The 23,895-nt window shown below is 40.5% G+C and overlaps 1 protein-coding gene across 1 annotated transcript; it reads right to left on the reverse strand.

Moving 5' to 3' along the window:
* Nucleotides 1-29: 29 nt before the first annotated feature.
* Nucleotides 30-23,686, reverse strand: LOC132267139 (ATP-dependent 6-phosphofructokinase 5, chloroplastic). Its single transcript, XM_059768207.1, has 13 exons — nt 23,189-23,686; nt 22,548-22,638; nt 22,104-22,177; nt 19,503-19,614; nt 18,950-19,045; nt 17,167-17,268; nt 16,951-17,025; nt 15,896-16,036; nt 15,156-15,272; nt 14,972-15,076; nt 13,406-13,486; nt 11,411-11,539; nt 30-589 (listed from the first exon to the last, which is right to left on the reverse strand). The coding sequence occupies exons 1-13, from the start codon at nt 23,485-23,487 to the stop codon at nt 422-424; spliced, it is 1,590 nt and encodes a 529-aa protein (XP_059624190.1). The 5' UTR covers nt 23,488-23,686; the 3' UTR covers nt 30-421.
* Nucleotides 23,687-23,895: the final 209 nt, after the last annotated feature.

A 23,895-nucleotide genomic window follows, 5' to 3' on the forward strand; every position in this document is an offset into this window, starting at 1 on the left:
TATTCCATTCTTAAAAAACACAAAATAAATTTATAAAAACACAAAATTCATAAATAAATTTATAAAAAAAAAATACTGTGTTTGTTCTGATTTATACCAGTCTCATCCTGCAAATACATTTTTCTTATACAAACATAAGTTACAAAAGATAAGAGAACCAGCTACACAATGCTTTGGGTGGTTCTCTGAGATCCTTTTATTATTGATATGCCTCTCTATATCTTGCACTGCAATGCTATACAATTCATAAGAATTCGAATCTAGACGAAACGTCATCGTTTTGTATTATTTCTTCAACAACATGCCACGAACGAACTAACCGTAAACCTTCTGGAGCTGGCTTTCTATTTCTTTAATCTACTACTCTTTGACAAAGCTTAGGTTCCTCAACTCTGCTACATAATTAGATGGCCCTGTTTAATCAGACAAAGTCCGGCTGGCCTGTTGATGTTAAACACCGATGCCACATGCGGCTGTTAGGGTCGACCACCCTCGGGTAAGAAATGACTTCAGGAATGGGAAGGTATACATAGTGGGTGTTGCATGTGCCTACCGTGATGCCGCTATATCCAGCAAATGCACCATGAACCTGCAAAAAGGCCAGGCATTATTTCATTTGGGTACCGAGCCCACTGCGAATGTACCAATACAAAAGGGGTGCATTATTCGTCATCCCAGAAACCTCCTTTAGGAAGGTGGCAATTGGAGAACACCCACCCTACTATACTAGGTTGTGTTTGCTTGGGCTTGCTTAGTACCGGCCAATGAATCAAGTTCAGAACATGACAAGCTCAAGGCAGACCTTGTTCACGAGCTAAACAGAAACTGAAGTGGGCTATTGTGGGAGCTAATATCTATTCAACATGCCATTATTAGTTCAAAGCTTCAAAAGAATATGATGCTTCAAGTTGCATTTCAAATGCCTTCATTTATTATGATTAACATATTAAAAAAACCATTAATCCCCCTCCCCCGCCCTTCTGTTTTTTTTTTTTTTGTTGTTTCCCCAACAAGGCTATTAGAGTACAGAACATCTGGTTGGGTGGGCGTATAAGTTAGTTGACAGAGATACAGTTATGAAGATGCAAGAAATTCGTTCCCTCTTTCTCTCTCTAGAATTCTTACACTTCAACCCAAAAAGATCCTCCCTCCTTTCCATTCCTTATCCTATTTATAGATATTTACAAGATATTTACAAGATATTGACTGATTGCTGGATCTGGGCCTATTCCTCCATAAGTCCTGGTCACCTTTGATGGGCTTACTCGCGTTCGGCCCATATGGCAGTGTCTTTATATGGGCCGACCCAGCTGTATGGACCGAATGTTGTGCTTGCAAGTCGGATCCGGCCCATGTCGTCCGGGGCCTCCTCAACTGCCCCCATAATTGCCCCTTATTTAATAAGGGGTAATTATTGATGGCGTCTCATCATGATGTTGACGGCTCGAGATAACCACGTGGGGGAATGGACGGTCAGATCCAGAATCAATGTTCCGGGGCTCGAGGAATTTCTCGCCTTCCCGACGCTTCGGCCCTCGGGCCCCCTCGCCTTTATAATGCTCTAGAATTCCACTTCACGTCCTTTTACCGTCTCCATCATCAGTCAAGTCTCTCTCTTTCTAGAACAGTGCTAAGCTTTTTCTGGTGAAATCCTTCAAGAGTCATTCTTCCAGCGATCTTGCAGTCCTCCGAGGTTAGTTTCGTTCTTTTTTCACTTTCGGCAGGCTTCCATTTACCCCCTTTTAGATTCTTCAAGCACTTCCACCATGGTTGTAGATCTGGATGTTCTTCGTATGAGACTTAGACTTCCTGACAACATCGAAGTTAGGGTTTGCCCTCAGGACGTTAACATTATGACCGGCGCCGGCCTCCTGCCCGGCGAAGTCTTATTCACGAACCTTCAATTGAATGTTGTTAGGTTCCCTCTGCACCCTTTCTTTAGTTATGTCTTCAATAGATTGGGGATATCCCCCCTGCAGGTCAACCCCAACTTCTTTAGAATCATATCTGTTATGCTCTTGTTGATGCGTGACAGAAATCTGGACCTTGACCTCATAGACCTTCTTCTGTGCTATAAGGTCAGTAAGATCCGTACTAACGAACCCTTCTACCACCTCTACCCGTTCGAGAAGATGTCCATATGTACGGACACAATAAAATCTGAGAAGGGTTGGAGGGATAGCATCGTGGGCATTAGTGGGGCTTGGTCTTCGCCGGCTGCAGAGGGTTACCCAATCCCGAGCGCCTTTGGTGTCTGTTCTGTCTCCTCCTATAAGAAATTCAAATCTCATAAACATGATTGCCCCTGCGATTCATGCGTTCCTCGTTTTTGCACTTTCTTATGCCGTTCCTTAGGAATACCTTGTGATGACTTGAGCTGTAGTGTTTGCAGGGATAGGAGTAACTACTTGAAGAAATACGTTCTGAACGATATTCCTTCCTGCTCAGATCTCCTCACTTCAGACAACCTCTTAGCGCTCTCATCACTCGGCTACAACATGAGCAGACTTCAGATTCCTTCTTTTGGCAGGAAGAAAAATACTCCCCCAGCCACTCCTGCTGCTGGGGCGACCTCCTCTCCAGCGTCAGCCTCTTCCTCAGCCACCATCTCTGACACTGTCCCGAGCACAGTGGCTATTAACTCTGTTGCCAGCGCCCCTGCTGCCAACCAGAGCGCGTCTCCCCAAGCTACCATAGCTCCTGCTGCTGCGGGGGGCGTTCGGGACAAAGAACGAGGCAAAAGGCCTCATCCTGACAGTGAAGTCGATCCTGAGGAGGAGCCTCTCATTAGAAGGACCCGGGTCTCCGGGCCGGGTGTTCTCTTGCACCGAGCGATCAGAGCTCCTGCTCCCTCTGGGCCTACTGCAGCTGGTGGCTCCGCTTCTGCTTCAGGCCCCCCTTCTATCCCCACCTTACCGCCATGGGCCCCTCGGTACACCCGAACGGATGGGACGTTCGTGAAACCGAACGAGACCATGCTGAAGGATGGCCAGACCGCCATGGCCTACTACAGGAGCATGTGGACTCCGAAGGACCTTGAGGCGGCAAAGGGCCTATCCCAGAAGGATGTGTTCAGCCGCTTTCCCCAATCTGCTATGGAGGTGACTTTTATTTTCTAACTCATGAATTCTCTCATATTATTTGGTCTTGCCTTCGCCCGACCTGACTATTGGCTTAACCGTTTTTAATGTGCACCTATGCAGACATTGTTCGGAATGATGGCCATGCAGAAGCAGGTGGAGATGGGGAACGCCAGGGCCCGTAAGTTTTCTGACAGCCTGGAGGTGGCTAATAAAGAAAACGACCTCCTCGCCATGAAGAATACCGAGGTACTGGCTCGGCTTGACAAAATCGAACAAGAGAGAGATGTCCTGAAGAAGGAGAATGACTCCCTTCAGGATGAGAAGGACGCCCTCCAGCTTGAAAAGAGCGTCTGGCAGACTGAGCGTGAATCAATTAGAGAAGAAAAGGCAGAACTCCAGCGCCTTCTGGCTGACGAACAGTCTGCTCGGATGGCTTTCGAGAAAAGAGCTCTGGACGAGCGTACCGCTCTGATCGATGCGATCAGCAGAGTGAGCGGTGGGATGCTGGCTCTTCACGCTCGGTTCTCAAGGGTCGGTGCTCTTAGGTATGCTCAAGGATTCCGGGAAGGTTTCGCCGACCGAGTTCCGGATGAGGGACAAACCAGTTCCACTCCAGATGAGGTCGACAAAGATCTAGGGATCGAACCTCTGGGGGTCTATGTCGACCCAGAGCCCACCGAAGCGGAGCGCATATTCGACGAGTGCCAGGACATTGCTTCCTCCAGGATCATCACAGCTCCTCCTACCGCTCTGCCTCTGACCGCTCCTCAATCGTCAATCGTGGTACCTTCCACAGCCACTGCTGACGCTGAGCCCCAGCCGAACGATTCAGTCATTCATCTTGATTCCCCACCTCGTGAAGGTGAGACGGCTGATGGGGCCCAGGAGGCGGGTCGGCACGACCAGGATGCTGTTGGTACTGAGGCGTCTAGCTAGGGCTCCTTTGGACTCTTCCATTCCATATCTTTTTGTAACGATGGACATCTCACTTTTGTAAACTCAATGCTCAATATCAATGAAATGACAGAACTCTTTTTCCTTATGTGTTGTGCTCTATTCAACTTATTTTCAATACATACATATCTTTTCTCTCTTTTCTTTTATATTAGCTTTGCCGTGTGTTTGTTTATGGCAAGTGCCTGGCGCTCGGCTAGAATGCCACTTGCCATTTGGCTTTAAATTTTTAGTTTTTAGCAGGCCGTTGGAAAAAAAGGTTATTATTTATTATTTTTTTTTTATAAATTTCAGTAACTTGCTCATTCATACGTATTTGATTGACAACAAACAACATCCAATTAAAGCCAAAACTTAGCTTTTATTGGTAGTACCTCTTCAGAGACGTGGCGTTCCAGGGCTTGCTGACCAACCTTCCCGCCATGGTTTCCAACGTATATGCCCCCTTGCCTATGACTTCTGCAATTCTGTATGGGCCTTCCCAGGGTGGCATCATTTTTTTGACCATCCCCACCTTTCTTTTCAGAACCAGATCGCCAGGGGTAAAATCCCTGTGTTTTACTCTTTTGTTGTGACTATTCGCCAATACTTGCTGATACGAAGCTAACCTTATAGCCGCTGTGTCCCTCCTTTCGTCTATCATATCGAGGTTCAATCTTAACATCTTGTCATTCTGATCTCGACTCCATGCTAAGCTTCTGATAGTGGGGACCAAATGCTCAACCGGTATAACTGCCTCGGTACCATACGCCATTGCAAACGGGCTCTCCCCAGTCGGCCGCCTTGGGGTGGTTCTGTAAGCCCATAGAACGTTCGGGAGTTCATCCAACCACTTCCCTTTATGATCTTCCAGCTTCTTCTTGATGCAGGCGAAAATGGTTCTGTTTGTGATTTCTGCTTGTCCGTTGGCCTGATGATGACTTACTGCAGCCAACTTCTGGTTGATTCCATACTCCTCCAGCAGCTTTCTTACTTGCCTGCTGTCGAGGTTTGTGCCATTGTCCATGACTATTGATCTGGGAACACCGAAACGGCAGATAATATTGTTCCAAATAAATCGTCTCACATGAGTCTGAGTCACGCTAGGATATGGTTCTGCTTCCACCCATTTAGTGAAGTAATCCGTGGCCAGTAACACATACTTGTTCTGAGCTCTCGCAGTTGGCAGAGGACCGACCACATCCATCCCCCATTGCGCGAAAGGCCATGGCGAGGCCATTACGTGCAATTCCTCAGGTGGTTGGTGGATCAATGGTCCATATCGTTGGCATTTATCGCACCTTCGAGAGAACTCCTCCGCATCTCTTGACATGTTTGGCCAGAAATACTCTTGTGTCATTGCTTTATGCGCTAACGATCGCCCCCCAGAATGATTGCCACACACACCCTCATGAATAGCTCGCAATACCTGCTGCGCCTCCGCGGGGGTGACACACTTCAAGTATGGGCCAGAGTAGGACCTTCTGTACAGCTGGCTACGCACGATGGCGTACTTTGCAGCATTCTTTTTGAGTCTCCTAGCTTCATCCTTCTGCATAGGCAAAACGCCATCTCGAATATAGGTGATGATGGGGTCAATCCAACTCGGTTCATACGGTATGACGTTGACTTGCCAAGGGTCAGAGTCCAAGGGTCCTTCGAGAATAGATGGCTGGGTCAGTATTCCTACTGGAATCACCCTCGCCAATGTTTCACCGCAACTCGAAGCACTACATGCTAACCGGTCCGCGTCTGCATTCTGTTCCCTCGGCAGCTGTATGAATTCAATCTTTGCAAAGTCCTTGGCTTTATGCAGAACGGCAGAACGATATGCCCCCATCGTGTCATCCTTGGTCGCGTACTCACCATTTACCAGCCGAACAATCAGCTGCGAGTCACTATACACAGTCAAACTTTTGATCTGTAGCTCTCTGGCCAACTTTAATCCATTTAGCAACGCCTCGTATTCCGCTTCATTATTGGTGGCTCGGAACTCAAGTCTGAGTGCCTGGCTCAAGGAAGTACCCTCTGGGGTTTGCAGTTTGATTCCAATTCCAGCCCCCGTCTGGTTAGAGGAGCCATCCACAAAAAGTTTCCAAGAGCCGGATCTAAGGTCCTCTTCCGTATCTTCGGCATCACATTCTAGCAGGAAATCGGCCACCGCTTGCCCTTTAACAGCTGTTCGCGGCTCGTACGTTATGTCAAATGAACTCAACTCTATGGCCCACTTTGTCATTCTGCCCGAAAGCTCTGGCTTGTGCATAAGCGCTCTAATTGGGAAAGTTGTTAGAACAGCTATGGGGTGGGATTCGAAATAATGCCTCAACTTTCTTTTTGCATTTACAAGTGCAAGTACCACCCGTTCGGCCTTTGAGTATCTTTTTTCTGCCTCTGTCAGTGTTTTGCTTACATAAAATACCGGGTATTGCACCCCTTCCTTGCAACGAATCAGAACGACACTCGTCGCGACACCAGATACTCCAAGATATAGAAATAACTTTTCTTCCGGATCTGGGGCTGACAGGACTGGTGGATTCTGCATATATTCCTTCAAATGAGTCAATGTTTGTCGTTGCTCATCCCCCCAGACCTGCCTTCCATGGCTCCGAATCGTGTCAAAGAACGGTTTGCAGTGATCTAACAATTTTGAAATAAATCGACTTAATGCAGCTATTCGTCCTGTGAGGGCTTGCACCTCTTTGATCGTCTTTGGCTCGGCATTCTTAATCAAAGCCTCTGCTTGAGCGGGGCTAACTTCGATGCCTCTGCGGTTGACCACGTGCCCCAGAAACTGTCCGGAACTCACACCGAACGAGCACTTGGTTGGATTGAGCCTCATCCCATATCGCTTCAGTACATCAAATACGTCTTGCAGATGCTTCAGATGATCATCCTTCTTCCTACTCTTTACCACCATATCATCAATATAGGCTTCCACAATCTTACCCATTTGATTCTTAAAAATTTTGCTAACAAGTCTTTGATAAGTTGCTCCCGCATTCTTTAGTCCGAAAGGCATAACTTTGTAGCAGTATGTTCCTCGCTCGGTAACAAAAGAAGTTTTTTCTTCATCTGCGGGGTCCATAGGGATCTGATTATAACCTGAATAAGCATCCAGAAAGGTTAAACGCTCATACCCGGTGGTGGCATCCACCATTTGATCAATCTTAGGCAGCGGGAAGCTGTCCTTCGGACAGGCTTTGTTCAAATTGGTGAAATCAATGCATACTCGCCATTTCCCATTCTTCTTCTGCACGACAACGACGTTGGACAACCAATCAGGGTAGTGCACTTCTCTGATAAATCCCGCATCAAGCAGCCTATCGACCTCTTCCGCTATGATTTGATTACGTTCTGGAGCAAATCTTCGCTGCTTCTGTTTCACCGGTTTGAAATTGGGATTGACATTCAGGGAATGACAGGATACGGAGGGACTAATTCCAGGCATGTCTAGGTGACTCCATGCAAATACATCGGCATTGTGGGACAAGAAATCCACTAGCTCTTGCTGCTCTTCTCTGGTCAGTCTTATACCTACTCTGGTAGTTCGTTCTGGCCTGGACTGATCGATCTGCACATCTAGAAGGGGCTCCTCGGTCAAGTCGACTGACTCCTCCACCCTGTTCTGCTCGGGCGGAGGTTCCTGTAATTGCTATCTGGGGCTTGCCGAACGAACGGGCGCCTTCCCTTTCCCAACATGCTTTAGTGTGACGGAATAACACTCTTTGGCTGCAACCTGATCCCCCCGAATGTCTATCACTTTACCTCCCTCGGGTCCGAGGCACCTCATGACCTGATGCAGAGTTGAGGGTACACCTTGGACTCTGTGAATCCATCCTCTTCCCATCAGGAGATTATACGAGGGGTGAATTTCTACAACCACAAAAGTTTCCATAAGAGCTCGTTCTGCAGCTTGAACTTCCACTTCCACCATCCCGACGGGCTCCACCCTCTTCCCATCGAACCCTAACAAGGGATTTCCGGTGGGCTTGAGCCTCTCTGGTTGAATCTCGAGCCTATCAAATGTGTCCCTCGGCATGACATTCGCACTGCTCCCAGGATCGATCAGAACTCTGCGCACCAAGCAGTCTGCCACTGTCAAACTGACTACCAACGGGTCTTCATGCGGCAGTTGAACACGCTGCAGGTCTGCCCAGTCGAATTTTATCTGCATCGACAGGCTCTGCTGGTGTAGAGTATTCACACTGCTGACCCTTTTCTTCATCTGCGCTTGCCGCAGGCGCGCCCGGAGTAGCTCATCCGACTCTTCACTAGGCTCTGGTCGACCATGGATAGCATTGATTATACGAACTGGTTGTGAATTGTGGGAGCTTTGTTTATGACTCCTTTTTATTTGTTCCACCGGTCGATTCTGCTCTATCGCCGAACCTTGAACATAACTCGCGAACTCCCCTCTAGCTATCAACATCTCCACTTGCCTCCTCAGGTTCCTGCATTCGTTAGTCTGATGACCGAAGTCAGAATGGAAAGCACAATGTTTAGTTTGATCCCTCTGTTCGAGGGGTTGCCTAATTGGCAGTGGTGGATGAAACTTATCTTTGTTCTCCTGATACAACCTCGCCAGAGTGACCTTCAGCGGAGTAATCAGCTCTTCCTCCCTGGACCTTTTTTCTGCCTTCCAAGAGGTCTGACGTTGCGGCTGAGCCTGCTTCTGCCTAATCTTTGCCTTGGACTTTTCCTCGGTCGACACGAGCGACGCTGTCCGAGCATTAGCTGCCTCCTCTTCTTCTAGGCGCACAAAGCCATCGGCTCTTTCATTGAGTTCATCCATAGTAGTTGGCGTGTTCACTACCAGACTGGTGTGAAACGGAGTTCCACGTGTCATGGCTAACTTGAAGGCTTGAACTGCTGTAGAAGGGTGGCATTCGATCACCATACTCTTAGTGAGATTAAACCTGGTAAGAAAAGCCTGGAGACGTTCATCCTTGTGCTGCCTCATCGTGAATAGGCTCGAGATGTCTTTCGGCGGGCGCTTGTTCCCATAGTACTGGCTTATGAACCGATCGCACAGGTTTCTGAAGCTACCAATGGAGCTCCTAGGCAAATTTTTGAACCAGCTGAGCGCCGGTCCGGCTAGGCTTGTAGGGAAACATTTGCACATTAAAGAGTCGTTTTCCGTATTCAGGGCCATTTTCAACTGGATATGATACACATGATCGATCGGATCGGTCGTTCCGTCGAACAGAATAAAGACTGGCATAGCAAACTTCCTTGGATGCGGGGCATTCAAGATCTCGTCGGTGAATGGTGAATCCACCGTCCGAGCTGCGGATCGGAGAGCTTCATTCTTTCTCTGGAGTCCAGCGGTAGCTCTGTGAGTTACGGTTCTGCCCTCCGAACCACGATGAGTGATAGTAACCATGGAGGGCCGGTAAGACGGATCGAACGACCGTTCCTCTATGAACTCTCTTTGCCAAGGCGACGCTACTCGACGGCGATCAACCTCTATCACTTCCTCTCGGTCGAACCTTTCCCGATGCGGATCAACGTGAGTCGATCCTTCGTGATCTTCAACTCGACGAACATTTGGCGGCAAATTGTCCATCATCCTTTCATCACGGTGGTGAGCTGACTGATTGTTCTCGTCCTGTTCGCCTTGACGCGCGATATTAGATTGAACACCTCCTTCTCCGACCGGAAGTGGATGCGAAACCGCAGGTATTTGCCGATGTTGCATTTCAATTCTGCATTCTCTTTTTTGAGAGCTTTAATCAAGTTCATCAACTCCTCAAGCTTTGTTTGCTGGACAGCCTCCATCGGATTGGAGCTTTCACCTATCATTATTCCTGAACGGAGTAAAGGCATTAATCTCAAGTTCGCGAGTAGATCCGAGCTTCGCGAGTAGGAATTTTTAGATCTGGCTTCTAATTCTCCGAATTATGCTCACTGTTTACGAGATCTGAATTGTCTGAACTCTAAATCCGTCAGATCCTGCCACAATCGAACAACTCGTTGTTGCGTAGATCTGAAGCCACTCCCGCCAAAGCTTCAAGAATTGTAATTCCTCCAGAGTAGGTCACAATCGCTCAGATCTGGATCCAAATCCCAAAGATCGAGTCTCGATCAACCGAATTGGTTTGAATCCACTCGATATTCCTCATTGATCAACCAAACTTCCATGCGTTTCCCACAGACGGCGCCAATTGAAGATGCAAGAAATTCGTTCCCTCTTTCTCTCTCTAGAATTCTTACACTTCAACCCAAAAAGATCCTCCCTCCTTTCCATTCCTTATCCTATTTATAGATATTTACAAGATATTGATATTGACTGATTGCTGGATCTGGGCCTATTCCTCCATAAGTCCTGGTCACCTTTGATGGGCTTACTCGCGTTCGGCCCATATGGCAGTGTCTTTATATGGGCCGACCCAGCTGTACGGACCGAATGTTGTGCTTGCAAGTCGGATCCGGCCCATGTCGTCCGGGGCCTCCTCAAGTTAAGATCTCAAACCTAATCAATAGCTGGGCGTATAAGTTAGTTGACTGAGATACAGTTAAGATCTCAAACCTAATCGATAGATGGTCAAGTGTACATGGAAAACACCATAGGCTTGAAGAAGCCCATCCGAACTGAGTTTAACAAACCAACCACCACATCTATCGTACTTCACACCTCAATTAGCAAGAGGACTACAGATTCTGGCATTAGTTCAATGAATCTAGTTAGCAAACTTTATAAGCACACAACTTTATTAGCTGCTCATTTATTGGCAATTTTTATGGCATGCTTTACTGCACCAGGATCATGTTTTACCTATGGAGCTACTTAGAAAACCGAGTTTGATTTAAAGGGCATATGCTTCTATTCTCTTCGCTGTTAAACCAATTAAAATTTCCACATAAAATTCAGAATGTTTTTTCTGCTTCTCAAGAAGATAATTTATCTCAAGAAGAGAATTTGACTCAAGGTAGGCCATGTGTTAACATCACATTAACTAGAAGGCTCGGATGATGAGATCTGCTGCTTCTCCCCATATTTTGTGTGTGGGTGTGGATTAGGACAGGTACTCAATTAGAGTTAACTGAGTTCTGCTCGAGTTCAATTAGGAACTCAATTAGAGCATGTTTTTTCTGCTTCTCAAGAAGATAATTTATCTCAAAAAGAGAATTTGACTCTAGGTAGGCCACGTGTTAACATCACATTAACTAGAAGGCTTGGATAATAAGATCTGCTTCTTCGCCCCATATTTTGTGCGGGTGTGGATTAGGACAGGAACTCGATTAGAGTTAATTTTTGGCTTAGGCTCTCTCCTGCATGAGAGTTGGGTATGACTCTTGAAATCCACATAGCAATGCAACAGGTTTGGGACGGACAAGATATATTTAACTTCATAACAAGAAATAGCATGAAAATGCGAGCACGAGAGTCTCACAGCATTTTGACCCAGTACGGCGCATAGAATTCCATCTGATGCATTTGCACGGCATGCACGGATCATGTAAGTGGGATCAATGTACTTCACATCAGCTGGAATACCAATCTCCTTAAAATATTTCTTTGTCTGAGAAAAAAAGATAAAATGAATATCAGTCACATATTATGTCGAACCAAACCAAATAAATCACATACATCCCATACTCAGTATAGAAAGGAAAAGACAGGTAGATGTAAAAAAAAAAGCTTATGAGATGCCCTTGTCATCAATCATTGCGACACCATTTTATCAACTGAATAATGTCAAACATAAATGTGGCCCATGTTAACCCAAAGCACATCTAAACTCAATGGATGATAAATGGATGTGTATCTTGCTTTCTTCTAGAAATTCAGGAAAAATGATGTTGTAGCCCGAATTTTGTTCCGCCCCGGGTCGTGTTGCGACCCAAAAAAAGGGCTTTGTTTTGACCCGTTTTGGCTTGTGGGTCTTGGACCCTGTTTAGGACTCCCTTGTCGCCCAGTATATAAGGGCGTTTAGGGTTTTGGAGTGGGTAATGAGTGAACACTGAAAACCTTAGGAAAGAGAAAGAGAAAGAGACTTGTATCTCTTGCATGAAATCTTTCGCCGGATCTTCATTGTGGACGTAGGCTTTGACAAACCATGTAAATTTTTGTATTCTTTGGGTGGCATGTTTACTTTTCTGTCGTGTTTCTTGATTCGTTTTTGGTTCACGGCGTTTGTTGTAACGATTATCAGCTGTGTTAAGTTAATAGGACTTGGGTTGACAAATTTCTTAAATAAAAACTAGAGCTTGCAACTTTTGTTTTGATTTGCAGTTTTGTTAGAAATTTCAAAAGTCAATTAGTGTAGGTTGTTACCTCTTGCTCATGTTTGAAGATGGAATTTTAGCTATATTCAAGGGTAAATGTGTAATATTCTACACCAATGATATAAAGGTAATTTAACACTTCAATGCACTCATCAAAATTAAGGTTTATGCATTCATTCATTAGGGTTTCTAATTATACATGATTTGAATTGATTCAGAAAATTCTAATTGATTTGCATATAAAAATGTTTTGGTAACTATCTTTCTGCAAAGTTAATTTTTTAATTATAAATCTGCAGAGAAATTCGATTGATCGAACAATCGGTCAAAGCTCTACGGGGTTGTGTCGATCGATTAATCAACCAGCTCCAAAATTAATCGAGCTGTTTGGAGTTTCAGTTTCCTTTTCCAAATAAAGAACTAAAAATCCTACTCTCTGTGTACTAATACTTTGCCTATAACATTACCCTCCATGTGAACCATATAATTTTTTTTTTTACTGGCACATTTAGTGATCTTTTTTGCACAAGTTCAAACCATTTTAATCGGTTTTCCCTCATTTTATCTCCAACTAGTACTACTTCAACAACTAAGATGTATTCAATTCTAATTATATCCTTTTTTGTCTTGCCGTCCATCAATCTCAACAATTGCATTTTCACCAATGTAAAATCAGTAACTCAGCATAAATTTTTTCTAAAACCTCCAAAATATAGTACTATAATTTTCAGTAGATAACAAGGAAAATCTCATGCAGATTGCCCACAATTGAAGATTGTTCAATAAAATGATGATTGCAACCATCCCATGGACATAGTAAATTACAAGATAGTTGAAACTGTATGACCCAAATGCATATCCACTTTTTTTATTCTCTACATGAAACCCGCATCAAATCTTCCACATGATAAAAGTACTGAAATTTAAGAACTTGGCATAATGATAAATTCATCACTCTCATGAATAGAAGCCATTTTAGTCACACCACAACACTACAATTTTTTATTAAAAAAAAAAAAAAGAAAAAGAAAATTAAGTTCAACTTTCCCTCACATAATCTGATTAAACCAGTCAAACTATTATTAACCATAGACCACATTAACAGTATTTAAGAGCCATTCACCAGAGAGCAAGAACAGCATGACAATGTAAGTACTAACCTCTTGTTGTATATGTACACCGATATCTCCAAATACAATGTTTCCAGATGCATCCTTCGCATTAGTTTTCTCAAGGAGATTCTGCATAAAGAACAACACAAAAGCACTAAGCTCTAGATAGTCATCTCATAATAACATGAAATGTTGACTAAAGCAATAGATCTGCATAACATTCAATCAACTTCCCCATAACTACAAACTATGCCCGTTCTCTAGGTTTAAAACCTTGAGGTATTATGTTAAATAAAAATAAATAAAAAAGAAAAAAAAAAAAGAAAAAAAGAAATCGTTGAAGTTTAAGTAATAACGCTGGCAAGTCGAAAAAGCATCGTGCATCAAAAGTTATTATTAAGAAAAAAAGGCAGCAATGTCAATTTATGAGGGAAATTTTTTACAAAGAGAAAGAAAGAAAAGGAACTTGGAAAATACTTAAGAGTCAAAAGCACCATGACAGAAAAAGTTTTTAAGAAATATTTTTGTATTCTGCAGAATTTTGGAAATTGAGTGCATGGAGTATCTGAATGAAGTTGTTATAAGCACGCTTCTGGTTCTAAAGCTGTTGAGCATATTCTGAAAAGGAAAAGTGTAAAGAAGGAGAGGAATAAAGAAGAAGAAACAGAAGTTATCAAAAACTTTGGAGTCAGGAGGTAACAGAAGCTATCTTCTACACTTACCAAAGGAAACAGAAGCTATATTCTACAGATTCACAATATATGCACAACATGAGAGAATTAAAAATTTACGTAAGATGCCAAAATATCTAGAGGGGCAAATAACCCAAATGGTTAACCCAATAACAGGAAATTAACTTAACTATCTGACATGGTGGGCCATAAAAACAAAGGAAAAACAAATTCATTGCTCTTTGTGGTTCAGAAAATACATGAATCACTAAAATGCTGAAATGATAATTAATGAGAAGTATTCTTGCAGAGTAGGTGTGCAAAAGACAAGCTTGCCGTCAAGGTCACGGTTGCACATGAGAGTATTGACAGATATGAAAAGAAGAGGAAGATTAAAAGTTTACTGTGTATAGCATCATCTTAACTTGGACAAAACTTTGAATATAAACGTTTTTGGCATGTTTTATACTTGCTCAGAAACCATGACATATACTAAACCATTCTTCATCTGGTAAAATGGTAGAAGCAGTTATTCTAAACCTGGAGCACTCATCAAACTGTCACAAGCCTAACAGATCTCCAACTCAAAAGGTCCCTAGTTTTACTATTAGTTTTGTGCGTAAAAAAAATTATAGATTAAAATCGAAAGGAGAAAAAGGACTTGATTGAGAAGTTATATAACATTCCGAAATATCTACATGAAGTTAGAAACTTCAGCTATAAGTATACATCACATGTAGCAGCTCCCCCTTATATCTTCCTGTAATTTGTTTTTTCAACTCTAATATATAGTGAAAGAAAAAGAGGGTAGATAAAAAATAGGATATTACATTTGGCAGAAATCATAAGGCTTTATATGCAAGAAAAATAGACAAAAATATGTTTCACTCAGTTTAATGTGGTTTACCAATAAGCCTAAAAATAAAAAAATAACGTAACTCACCTGCCCAGCTCCCTCTGCGATACAGACTACGGCCGATCCCTTCGTCTCAAGTAGGTACTTCAGATGCCTCAGGACACCATGAGGTCCATGTAAACGGAAAGGTACCTTAAAAGTTCACATGTAGACTGTGTAAAAAATTAGAGCTCAGACAAATATTTATCCAATTTAGATCTAGTAACAGTACCTCGGGTATCAAACATATATCAATTTGTCCACTAGCAAGGGATGCATGCATAGCTATAAATCCACTACTTCTACCCATCAATTTCACAATACCAATACCATGATAAGCACTATGAGCCTGTCACAAGAGTGAAAGAGAAAAAAAAAAGGAAGTTTAATTAAGAGACAATACAAGAAAAAGGGTTCCAGTATAATTACAACAGACACAAAAATGTTCCAATTGGGAGTTGAACCTAGGTCTTAGCACCTCCTCCCTATGGGGTGGCCTCAGCAAAGAGTTTCTAGTACATTACTCCTAGAAAGAGGACAACGAGGTTGATCAAAACTTACTTGGGATGAAATAATTAGAAAAATATTAAATATAAGAGTAGACATGGCGTGCAATAGTATATAATTGCTAAAAGAGAATTAATATGGCTGACCCGTTTCGACTGGGATAAACGCAAGGATTGTAATGATGATGACTCCGATAAATAGGAAAATAAATAAATGAAAGAACTTAATTTGCATATTGAACAAGAGAGAGAAAATCAACCCCAGTGCACCTGTATCACGCAGTGAATTTGGGATGGCTGGGATCAACCCAACAGTAGTTCCCAGTGCATTGCCGAATACGGGTACACTAGAGAGGATTTGGGTTCAAGGTAAAGCACTAAAATTAAAACCAATTGCACCTCAATGTACACAGAACTAATTGCTCTTAGAGCTTCTTCAAAGCACTAAAATTAAAACCAATTGTACCTCGATGTACGCAGAATTAATTGCTCTTTGAGCTTCTTCAACGGCAGTATCAAAACCAAAAGTCTTATCCATTAACAAAATATCATTGTCTATAGTTTTTGGCACACCAACTACAGCCACCCTCATCCGTCTTTTATGGCACTACAAACCAAAGGAGAAAAAAAGAAATTAGACTTTGTAAATGAAAAATAAACCACCAGAAGGGAGTAGATCAAGCATTTCATAACTCAAAAACAGTTAGAAAGAAAGTGAGACCTGGAAAGATATCAACTCTGTAACATATAGCAGAACGTTAGTTACTTCATATTAGAGCTTACTATAAAGAGTACATTTAACTAACGCAATACAAACATATATTTTGTAGATACATAGTGCATGTCCACCAAAACATCTTTCACAAAGACTGCATGCACCCAACTTTAAAATTGAGAGGTAATGAATCAAAATTGAATAAGTCACTCTGGGCCAAGTTTTTCTAAGGCTGTCAAATGTGTCAGATTAAGTACGGATTAGGCAAAATCAGAATCCTAACTAGACTTTTTATGCAATGAAGCAAGTGCAAATCCGAATCCAACGAATCTTATAAATCATATCCGAGTTTGTATCTGATTTATGAATTCAAATATCTGAATCCAGAGCAAATTTGAATAAATATCCTAAGCATATACATTTTAAAATATTTGATAAAATAATAGCATTATACTTGGAAAAACATGTATGAAATACAAAATTACTACGCATAATATCTTTTAATCAGACTTGGGTCTTATTCAGATCAAATCAACCTAAAACCAAATCCGACCCAATAATAATCAGATCTCAAAATATTGAATTTGTATTCAACCAGCCAGGTCTCATTTGTTCTGTGGACAGGTATTAATCAGTCTGGGACCAGATCTTTATCAGCCCCAGTGCAGCCTTAAGATCTCTACGAAACTTAGTGAAGCACAGAAGGAAAAAAAAAAAAAAAAAAAAAGGATTTTTATGGACATTAAAGCAGATTACATAAAAAATATGGTGCATAGATCGAGTATCAAGTAGACAGGTTTGGAAACCTCGTTGTGTATCGCATTGGCACCAGCATGCGTACCATTTCCACCCAACACAAAGAGCATGTTGATTCCCCTCTCCTGACATCAGTTCAAATAAATACGGATATCAGATTGCATCATTCTGAGCATCATTTGGTATTGTGTATATAATTCCAAAATAATAAATAAATAAAACCAGGGAATGATCTGCACGTGAAAATAATAATAATAATTGAGCACCTCCATACTGTCCACTAGTTCACTAATACTTGGTCCTCCACGTGAAACTCCTAACAAGCTTCCTCCAGAAAGATGAATATTTTGAACCACTTTCCTGGATAACTGATAATCAAAGACATTTAAACAAATAAATGAAATTTGCTATATTTAGAGGAGATATACATATCTGAAAACATGAATCAAACCCAGGACCAGCAAGCCTTACCCCAGCTGTGTGGGGTTGGCTTTATGGATTCATCATACTTTGAGATTATCTTACGACTGGCTATTGTCAACTAATTAGGCACTAACATTAAATTTAACAGAATTTGTTGCTGGGGAGAGGGTGGGCGTCAATAAGCTCAAGGCATGCTAAGGTATCAAGATCAATCGGAGCCTAAGTGCAAGGCAAGAAACTAAGTGAAAACAAGGTGCATGTTTGATAGAAATGCATATTAAACAGTTACAGTCGAAGAAAATTAAATACTACACAAAATAGTCAAAATGTAAATGATAATTTTTTCAGCAGATTAGTTCCAAGAATTGGCTAATATCTTTGACAAATTGCACATGCATTCAACTAAATCAATGCACAATTGAAAAAAATCAGAAGATCCAACACGAAACTAGTCAAATACCATTGCGAACATGCAATAATAAAAGGTTAAAATCATATAGAGTTATAGATTTAAAAAAACACATTATATTATCATAAACATTAAATATCAAAAACTAGACAAGTTTAGTGCAAGTAATCAATTATATGTCCACGAATTTTGTATACCAAACATCCAACATGATTAAACAATGTGAATATGATCAATCAATTATGAGAGAGAACCTTTTAAGATGGTTTGGCTATGCGTAACAATGATTAATAACTGCATTGGTTTGGAAAAGTGACGTGATCCTTATTAAGGTTAATGTTAAGGAGGGTAAGCCAAAATTAACATGAATTGAGATAGGGAGGAAAGATGTGATATCTGTGGTTTAACCCGGGCTATGACCTTCAATAGAGCAGAATGGTGAAACAGAATTCATGTAACCAAGCCTAATAGTGGGGAAAATACTTTGTTGTTTTGAGTTTTGTAATGATATAGAGCATATCCATTAATGGCCATTAAACAATAAAAGGAAATAATATGATTGGATGATTAAGGAATAGAGGCGTGCATTTATTAAGCCTACTAAAAAGTGCACACCCAAGGGATTTATGTGCACTTACTGAAGAGGCCATGCTTTAGTAAGTTAATGCGCTTCTACTGAGCCTTGACAAGTTGGGTGTTTAATAGGGCTAGTCGTGCCTTCAACAACTATAATCTTGCCATAATCCTTGCCAAGAGTAGTTGGCAACTTGTCACATGGAAACCCTACCCTATGGTTCATATAATTCAAATAACCGGGAAGAACCAACATCAATACAAGCATTACCAAGGAAATATGATAATTTAAGGTCCAACCAAAATATAAATTGACGCAATTACAACTGAGTCAACATGGTAACGTATGTTATTACCAAGTAGGAGAGATAACGGTGAAGCCATGTGGCAAGGAAGCATCAATGGCCTTTCCAAACATAAGGACCACCAAACCGTCTATCAAGGCATCTAAAAACAGAGGCAAAATGGTGTTGTAAATCCTACCAAGTAAATTGTACTGCAAAGAAGCTCTCCCCAAGAATAAAACATTCATCAGAAACAAACCATGGAAACTAAGCATCAAAGACGTGTCAAGAAAGCATATGTCATACATCAAATTTTATGACTCAATTGACATTAGGACTATAATAAAAAGAGGATCTTACCGGCATTTCAGTTAATTCTTTGTCAGAAAAACCGCGATAACCAAAAGGAATCCCCACAATCTTTTTCACACCATATATTTCAAGTGTGATGACAATCTGCACATACAAAGGAAATAGAGAAAAAGAATGACAATCAAAAACTGGGAAGTGTTTTGAGACCTATGCAAGTGCTATATCAGTAACTTTGGTACAGATGGGATCCTCTATATCTTCTGCAACTATCTATCAGCCTTGGCGGTGATATAATTAGAGCTTCTTTTTCCTTTTCCTAGAATGATAGTCACAAGGTTCGTCTTCGTTTTAGCATTAACATATGTGTCAGGTGCTTAATTTTACAATTATGTGAATTTTTACTCCAAACATAAGCATGTGCCATTAAAAGGCAGTAGATATGTGAAACCTAAAAAAATTGTAATCATTTGGGTCAATTGTAATGGTACTATAATTCCATTGTAACAGGTAATTGAATGTGATGACTTCATTAAAAGATGTTTCAGGTTTGATGTGGACAAAACTGTTAACAAACACAATGACTTTTGCATTGGATAAGTACCTGTCTGATGACATCATTAAGACCAGGACAGAGTCCTCCACAAGTTACAATTGCTGCTTTTACTTTTTCTGGTTTAAAGTATATTTCCTCCCGGGGACCAGCACGGTGAACCCTGGAACAAGATCGGTGCCACATCCTTAGATAATGTTTAATATTACATTATACAAGTATTTATATGAAATAAAATAAAACTATAACAATTACAATAAAATCAGGTATAATGTAGCAATCTAATGGACTTTGTGTTCCTTTCTGTAGTTGACTTCTAAACAAAGGAAAAGTGGAAATGATTGGAGAAGAGAGAATCTGGGGTGGAGCCAACCCCCACCACAAGGGAAATGGAAGTGAGTAATAAATCAGTCAATACAGAAGAAATAATGTCACAAAATTAGGAAAATGGATGAAGTCGTTTCTCTGATATCCTTCAACAAGATGAGGAGAAACAACCTCCTCCAACATTCAAGGCATGTCAGAATAAACATTTATCACTTTTTCATTAGGATCCACAAAGGTTTCCGGTATCCCATAATAAGCCCGCAAAGAGTTGATTCACCAAGAAATCAATTGAAATCTATATTATACATGACCAGATAAAATTTTATTTTTCAATAAAGAAGTAAATAAATTCTTTTCATACACTTTATAAAAAGTGCAATTAGCAGCATGTCTTTCTTTCAAGAGCATTTACCCATTTGAAAAAAAAAAAAAAAAAAAAAAAATTCATTTCTGAAGAGATTTTCATTGCACAAACTAAAGTTTGTTAGGCTCCTTTGTCTGGGGCCACATCATACATCATATCTTGAATTTCAACAAACTCACATTATTTTAACCCATTTTCTATGGGAAAAAGAAGAAGAATAAATGATTGGTCTGATAGTTTCAATAACAGGTTTGATAATGAAATGTTACATGTTTAAATAGTGGATTCTGGGTGGAGTATTTTGGTTGCTTGGTGCTGGTTAACGGCTCAATCAGAACATAACCACTAATAATACCAAATTTATGTCCGAAGTTCCAACTTTAAGAGAGATTTACTGTTATATTGAATAATGCCAATTAGTTGGAGAGTTCAAAATCTGTAAGAAGGTTCATTGATGGTGGAGCCGAACTTGGACATATTACTCAGTGAACTGAAGAGTCTGTTTCCTAATAAACAACCAATAGGAGTTGAGAACCTGAAAATTCCATTCCAATGATCCTGTTGTTGATTCACTCAATTCCCAATGGTATGACTCCTTGAGGATAGCCATAGCAGTATGAGAAACAGCAATCTATTGTATGAAAAACTGTAACTCTGATCACTAAGAAGTATATTATATGGTTAAAGACCCATTCATTTCATCTTTTCTATGCATGTAGTTCCTAGCATCTCATTGTCTACAGGCTTCGGGTTATTAGAATTTAGTGTTGGCAAATTTCTAACAATAGCTAGAGTCTGTGAATTTTGTTTTATTTTCAGAAGTTGGTTTAGTTAGTTAGGATTAGAATTTACTTCAGATATATGGACTATGAAGAGAAAGCAATTGGAACTCAAAACAGTAAAAAGGTAAATTCACCTCTTGAATTATAAATTACCAAATTAGGGTTCATGATGATGTATTCTCATCATGATTTATATTGGGACACAAGGCATACAGATTTCAATTAATTACAAAGATATTTGAATGTACATATTTTTTTACATCAAATATATTTAAACATGAAGTTTTTACATGAAGCAAAATGGCTTTAGATCAATATGCAGATAGATCAAAAAATTTCAAATTAATTGTGTCTAAAGGCTAGCATACTTCAATCGAAAGCTCGATCGGTAAAACGGGTACCAGCATGGTTGAATCGGAAGCTCAATCGATCCACCTGTGCACAAACTGTTTTGGTAACTATCTCAAATTATAATTCTAAAAGGTTTTAGTTTTCCTTTTCTGACTGCAACTGAGAAACCCCAATACAACGCCAATGTGTTTATACACAATGAACACAAATTGTGGACTTTATATGTCACAAAGATCAATGTACTGAAGGAGGAGCAGATCGTGTGAGAAGCGGATTTGTTGATGGAGCAGCAACCTAAAGACTTGAGTAGAGAGTTTGGCATAAGTCTGTGTAATAGGTAATTAGAGGTTTGCTAGCGTTTGGAAAATTGGTCAACCTAGTTGTATACTTATCTCTCTTAGTAAATTTGATCTGTCTGGATTATGTCCTGTTTTCTTCCCTGTTGGGGTTTTTCACATAAGTTGCGTGTTCACATGCAATTGCTTAATTATTTATTTCTGCTGTCTACACTTTAACTGACTCATATTGCTTCATATAAAAAAATTATTGTGAGAGGTTGAAAATCAGTTATTGTTAGTAAGAATTGAACAAGATCAATCCACACCCCCTCTAAATCTATATTGGATTTTGCGCACTCTGACATATCAGAACCTTGGGTCACGGTCTTCTTATTTCTCACCCATCAATTAACATTGGCTACCGGGAGGCAGTGACAGTGCTACAGTTACTTGGAAGCTTAATACATAAGATATCAAAAGTTTTTCTATTTTACAATCATAGGCATTCTTATTGATTAACATATTTATTTGAAAAAGTAGTGACATGTACCATTGCTCCACCCAAGTACAACTGGGATCAATGCACTCAGCACCAGCAGATGTAGGAGAAGAGTAGCGTATGACCTGAAATATTAAATAAGATATTCACTTCTCCATTTGCTAGAGCAACTAAAAATTGGACACTATTAAATTGAGTTTCGGATGGGTCTCAAATAAGTTCACTTTGTAGCTGGTGAAAATGGTTGAATTTCTTCGGTTGTCTTTTTTTTTTTCGACCTTTCCTAACAATATGATCACAGTAAACATGGAAAACAATCCATGATCACCACATTCACAGTTAGAGTACTAGTAAAATATTAGCTTCAACAAAAACAAAACAAAAAAAAAAAATGCATAAGTAGATCCGTCTAAATTTTGAAATTTGGCGGAAAATTCTCAATTGCAGTGTCCTGTGAGGGATATAGATAAAAGGTAAAGTAGGATCAAAGAATACCTTAAGAAGTACTCTGTCATTATTATTTATGTATCCATGCCACTTCTCATCAGATGGATAACCATCAGCAAAATCTTCAATTACCGGAGTCCTGGAAAAAAATATATATATTGGCTCTAATCTAATTTAGACATGCACAATTGCTAATGATCGGGGAAAAAAAATAAAAAAAATAACCACAATCTTTAGTTCCATTTCTTCCGTGTAACATAATTCATGATCAATGTCCTTCTAATCAAAGTCATTAACATTTCCAAGGCCACAAGTGCCAACTTGAGTTAGAATATAATCAACAAATTCCTTAGAAATTCAAAATTGATAAATGACAGAGAACAGAAAGAACTAAAATCAATGAGATTTTTTTTTTTTTTTTTTTTTTTGGAAGTTAACTAAAATCAATGAGGTTTTACTACAAAATACAAACTGATACAAGATTTGCACAGATTGTCACATGTCCAATTTCAACATCAAAAAAACCAAATCACATATTTTTAAAAAAAAGTCTGGCTTCAATAATTAATTCAAAAAATTCTTCAACATAATAATGTAAAGACGAAGTTAAACTAGAACTTCAAAACTCAAAAACAGCACAGAAATGGTGAATTACAATCTAACAAAAGTCAAAATTGAATTCAGAATACCTCATCCTGAGACAAAAAGTGGAGGGAATCGGAACGGCGTCTTCGAAAACATCAGTGAGGTGAGGAATGTTGAATCGGCGCTCGAAGTCGTTCTGGAACTTGGATTTCCAATCAGGATCGCAGAAGTCGATCGCGCTAGTCGGTCTCTGATTCTCCGCATGCACTCGAACTTTCTTGCAAATTCGGCGCAAGTTCGGCGCCGAACTTGGAAGAACGGAGCCGAAGAGTGCGTGTGATCGGTGAGAGCTCGCCGCCGGAAGAAGCAGCTTGGGGCCGACCGCCTGCGAGAGCGAGTCCATCAAAGGAATGTTGGAGTTTGTTGAATAGTGTGAAGGCAAAGGCAGTAGGAGAGAGAGAGTGTTAGAGAGAGAAAGTTAGAGAGAGAGAGGATGTAGGTGATCGAATGGGAAACGACAGAGGTTAGAGAGCGAGAGAAATAGGCAAAAACAGAGGGAGCTTTGTTCGAACGGCTTTGTACTTTGGAAACACCAAACTTGAAGTGCCTTTTTTTAACTTTTTCAATTTCAACGAGGTTCTGAAAGCGGCTTTTTATGACCAAAATAACCCTATGATACGCCTGCTCGCTTGTCTTAACGTTATTTACGGAGTGAGGCATATTCATCAGTATGATTAATTAATAGGGTGAAGTACATTAATCCTCTTTTTTTTTATATATATTTTTTATTAAATTTTTTTTTATTTTTTAT

The sequence above is a fragment of the Cornus florida genome, unplaced genomic scaffold, assembly GCF_030987335.1.
Source record: "Cornus florida cultivar Cherokee Brave unplaced genomic scaffold, ASM3098733v1 CherokeeBrave_3.0.0_Hap2_Chr07, whole genome shotgun sequence".
Taxonomy (NCBI): Eukaryota; Viridiplantae; Streptophyta; class Magnoliopsida; order Cornales; family Cornaceae; genus Cornus; species Cornus florida.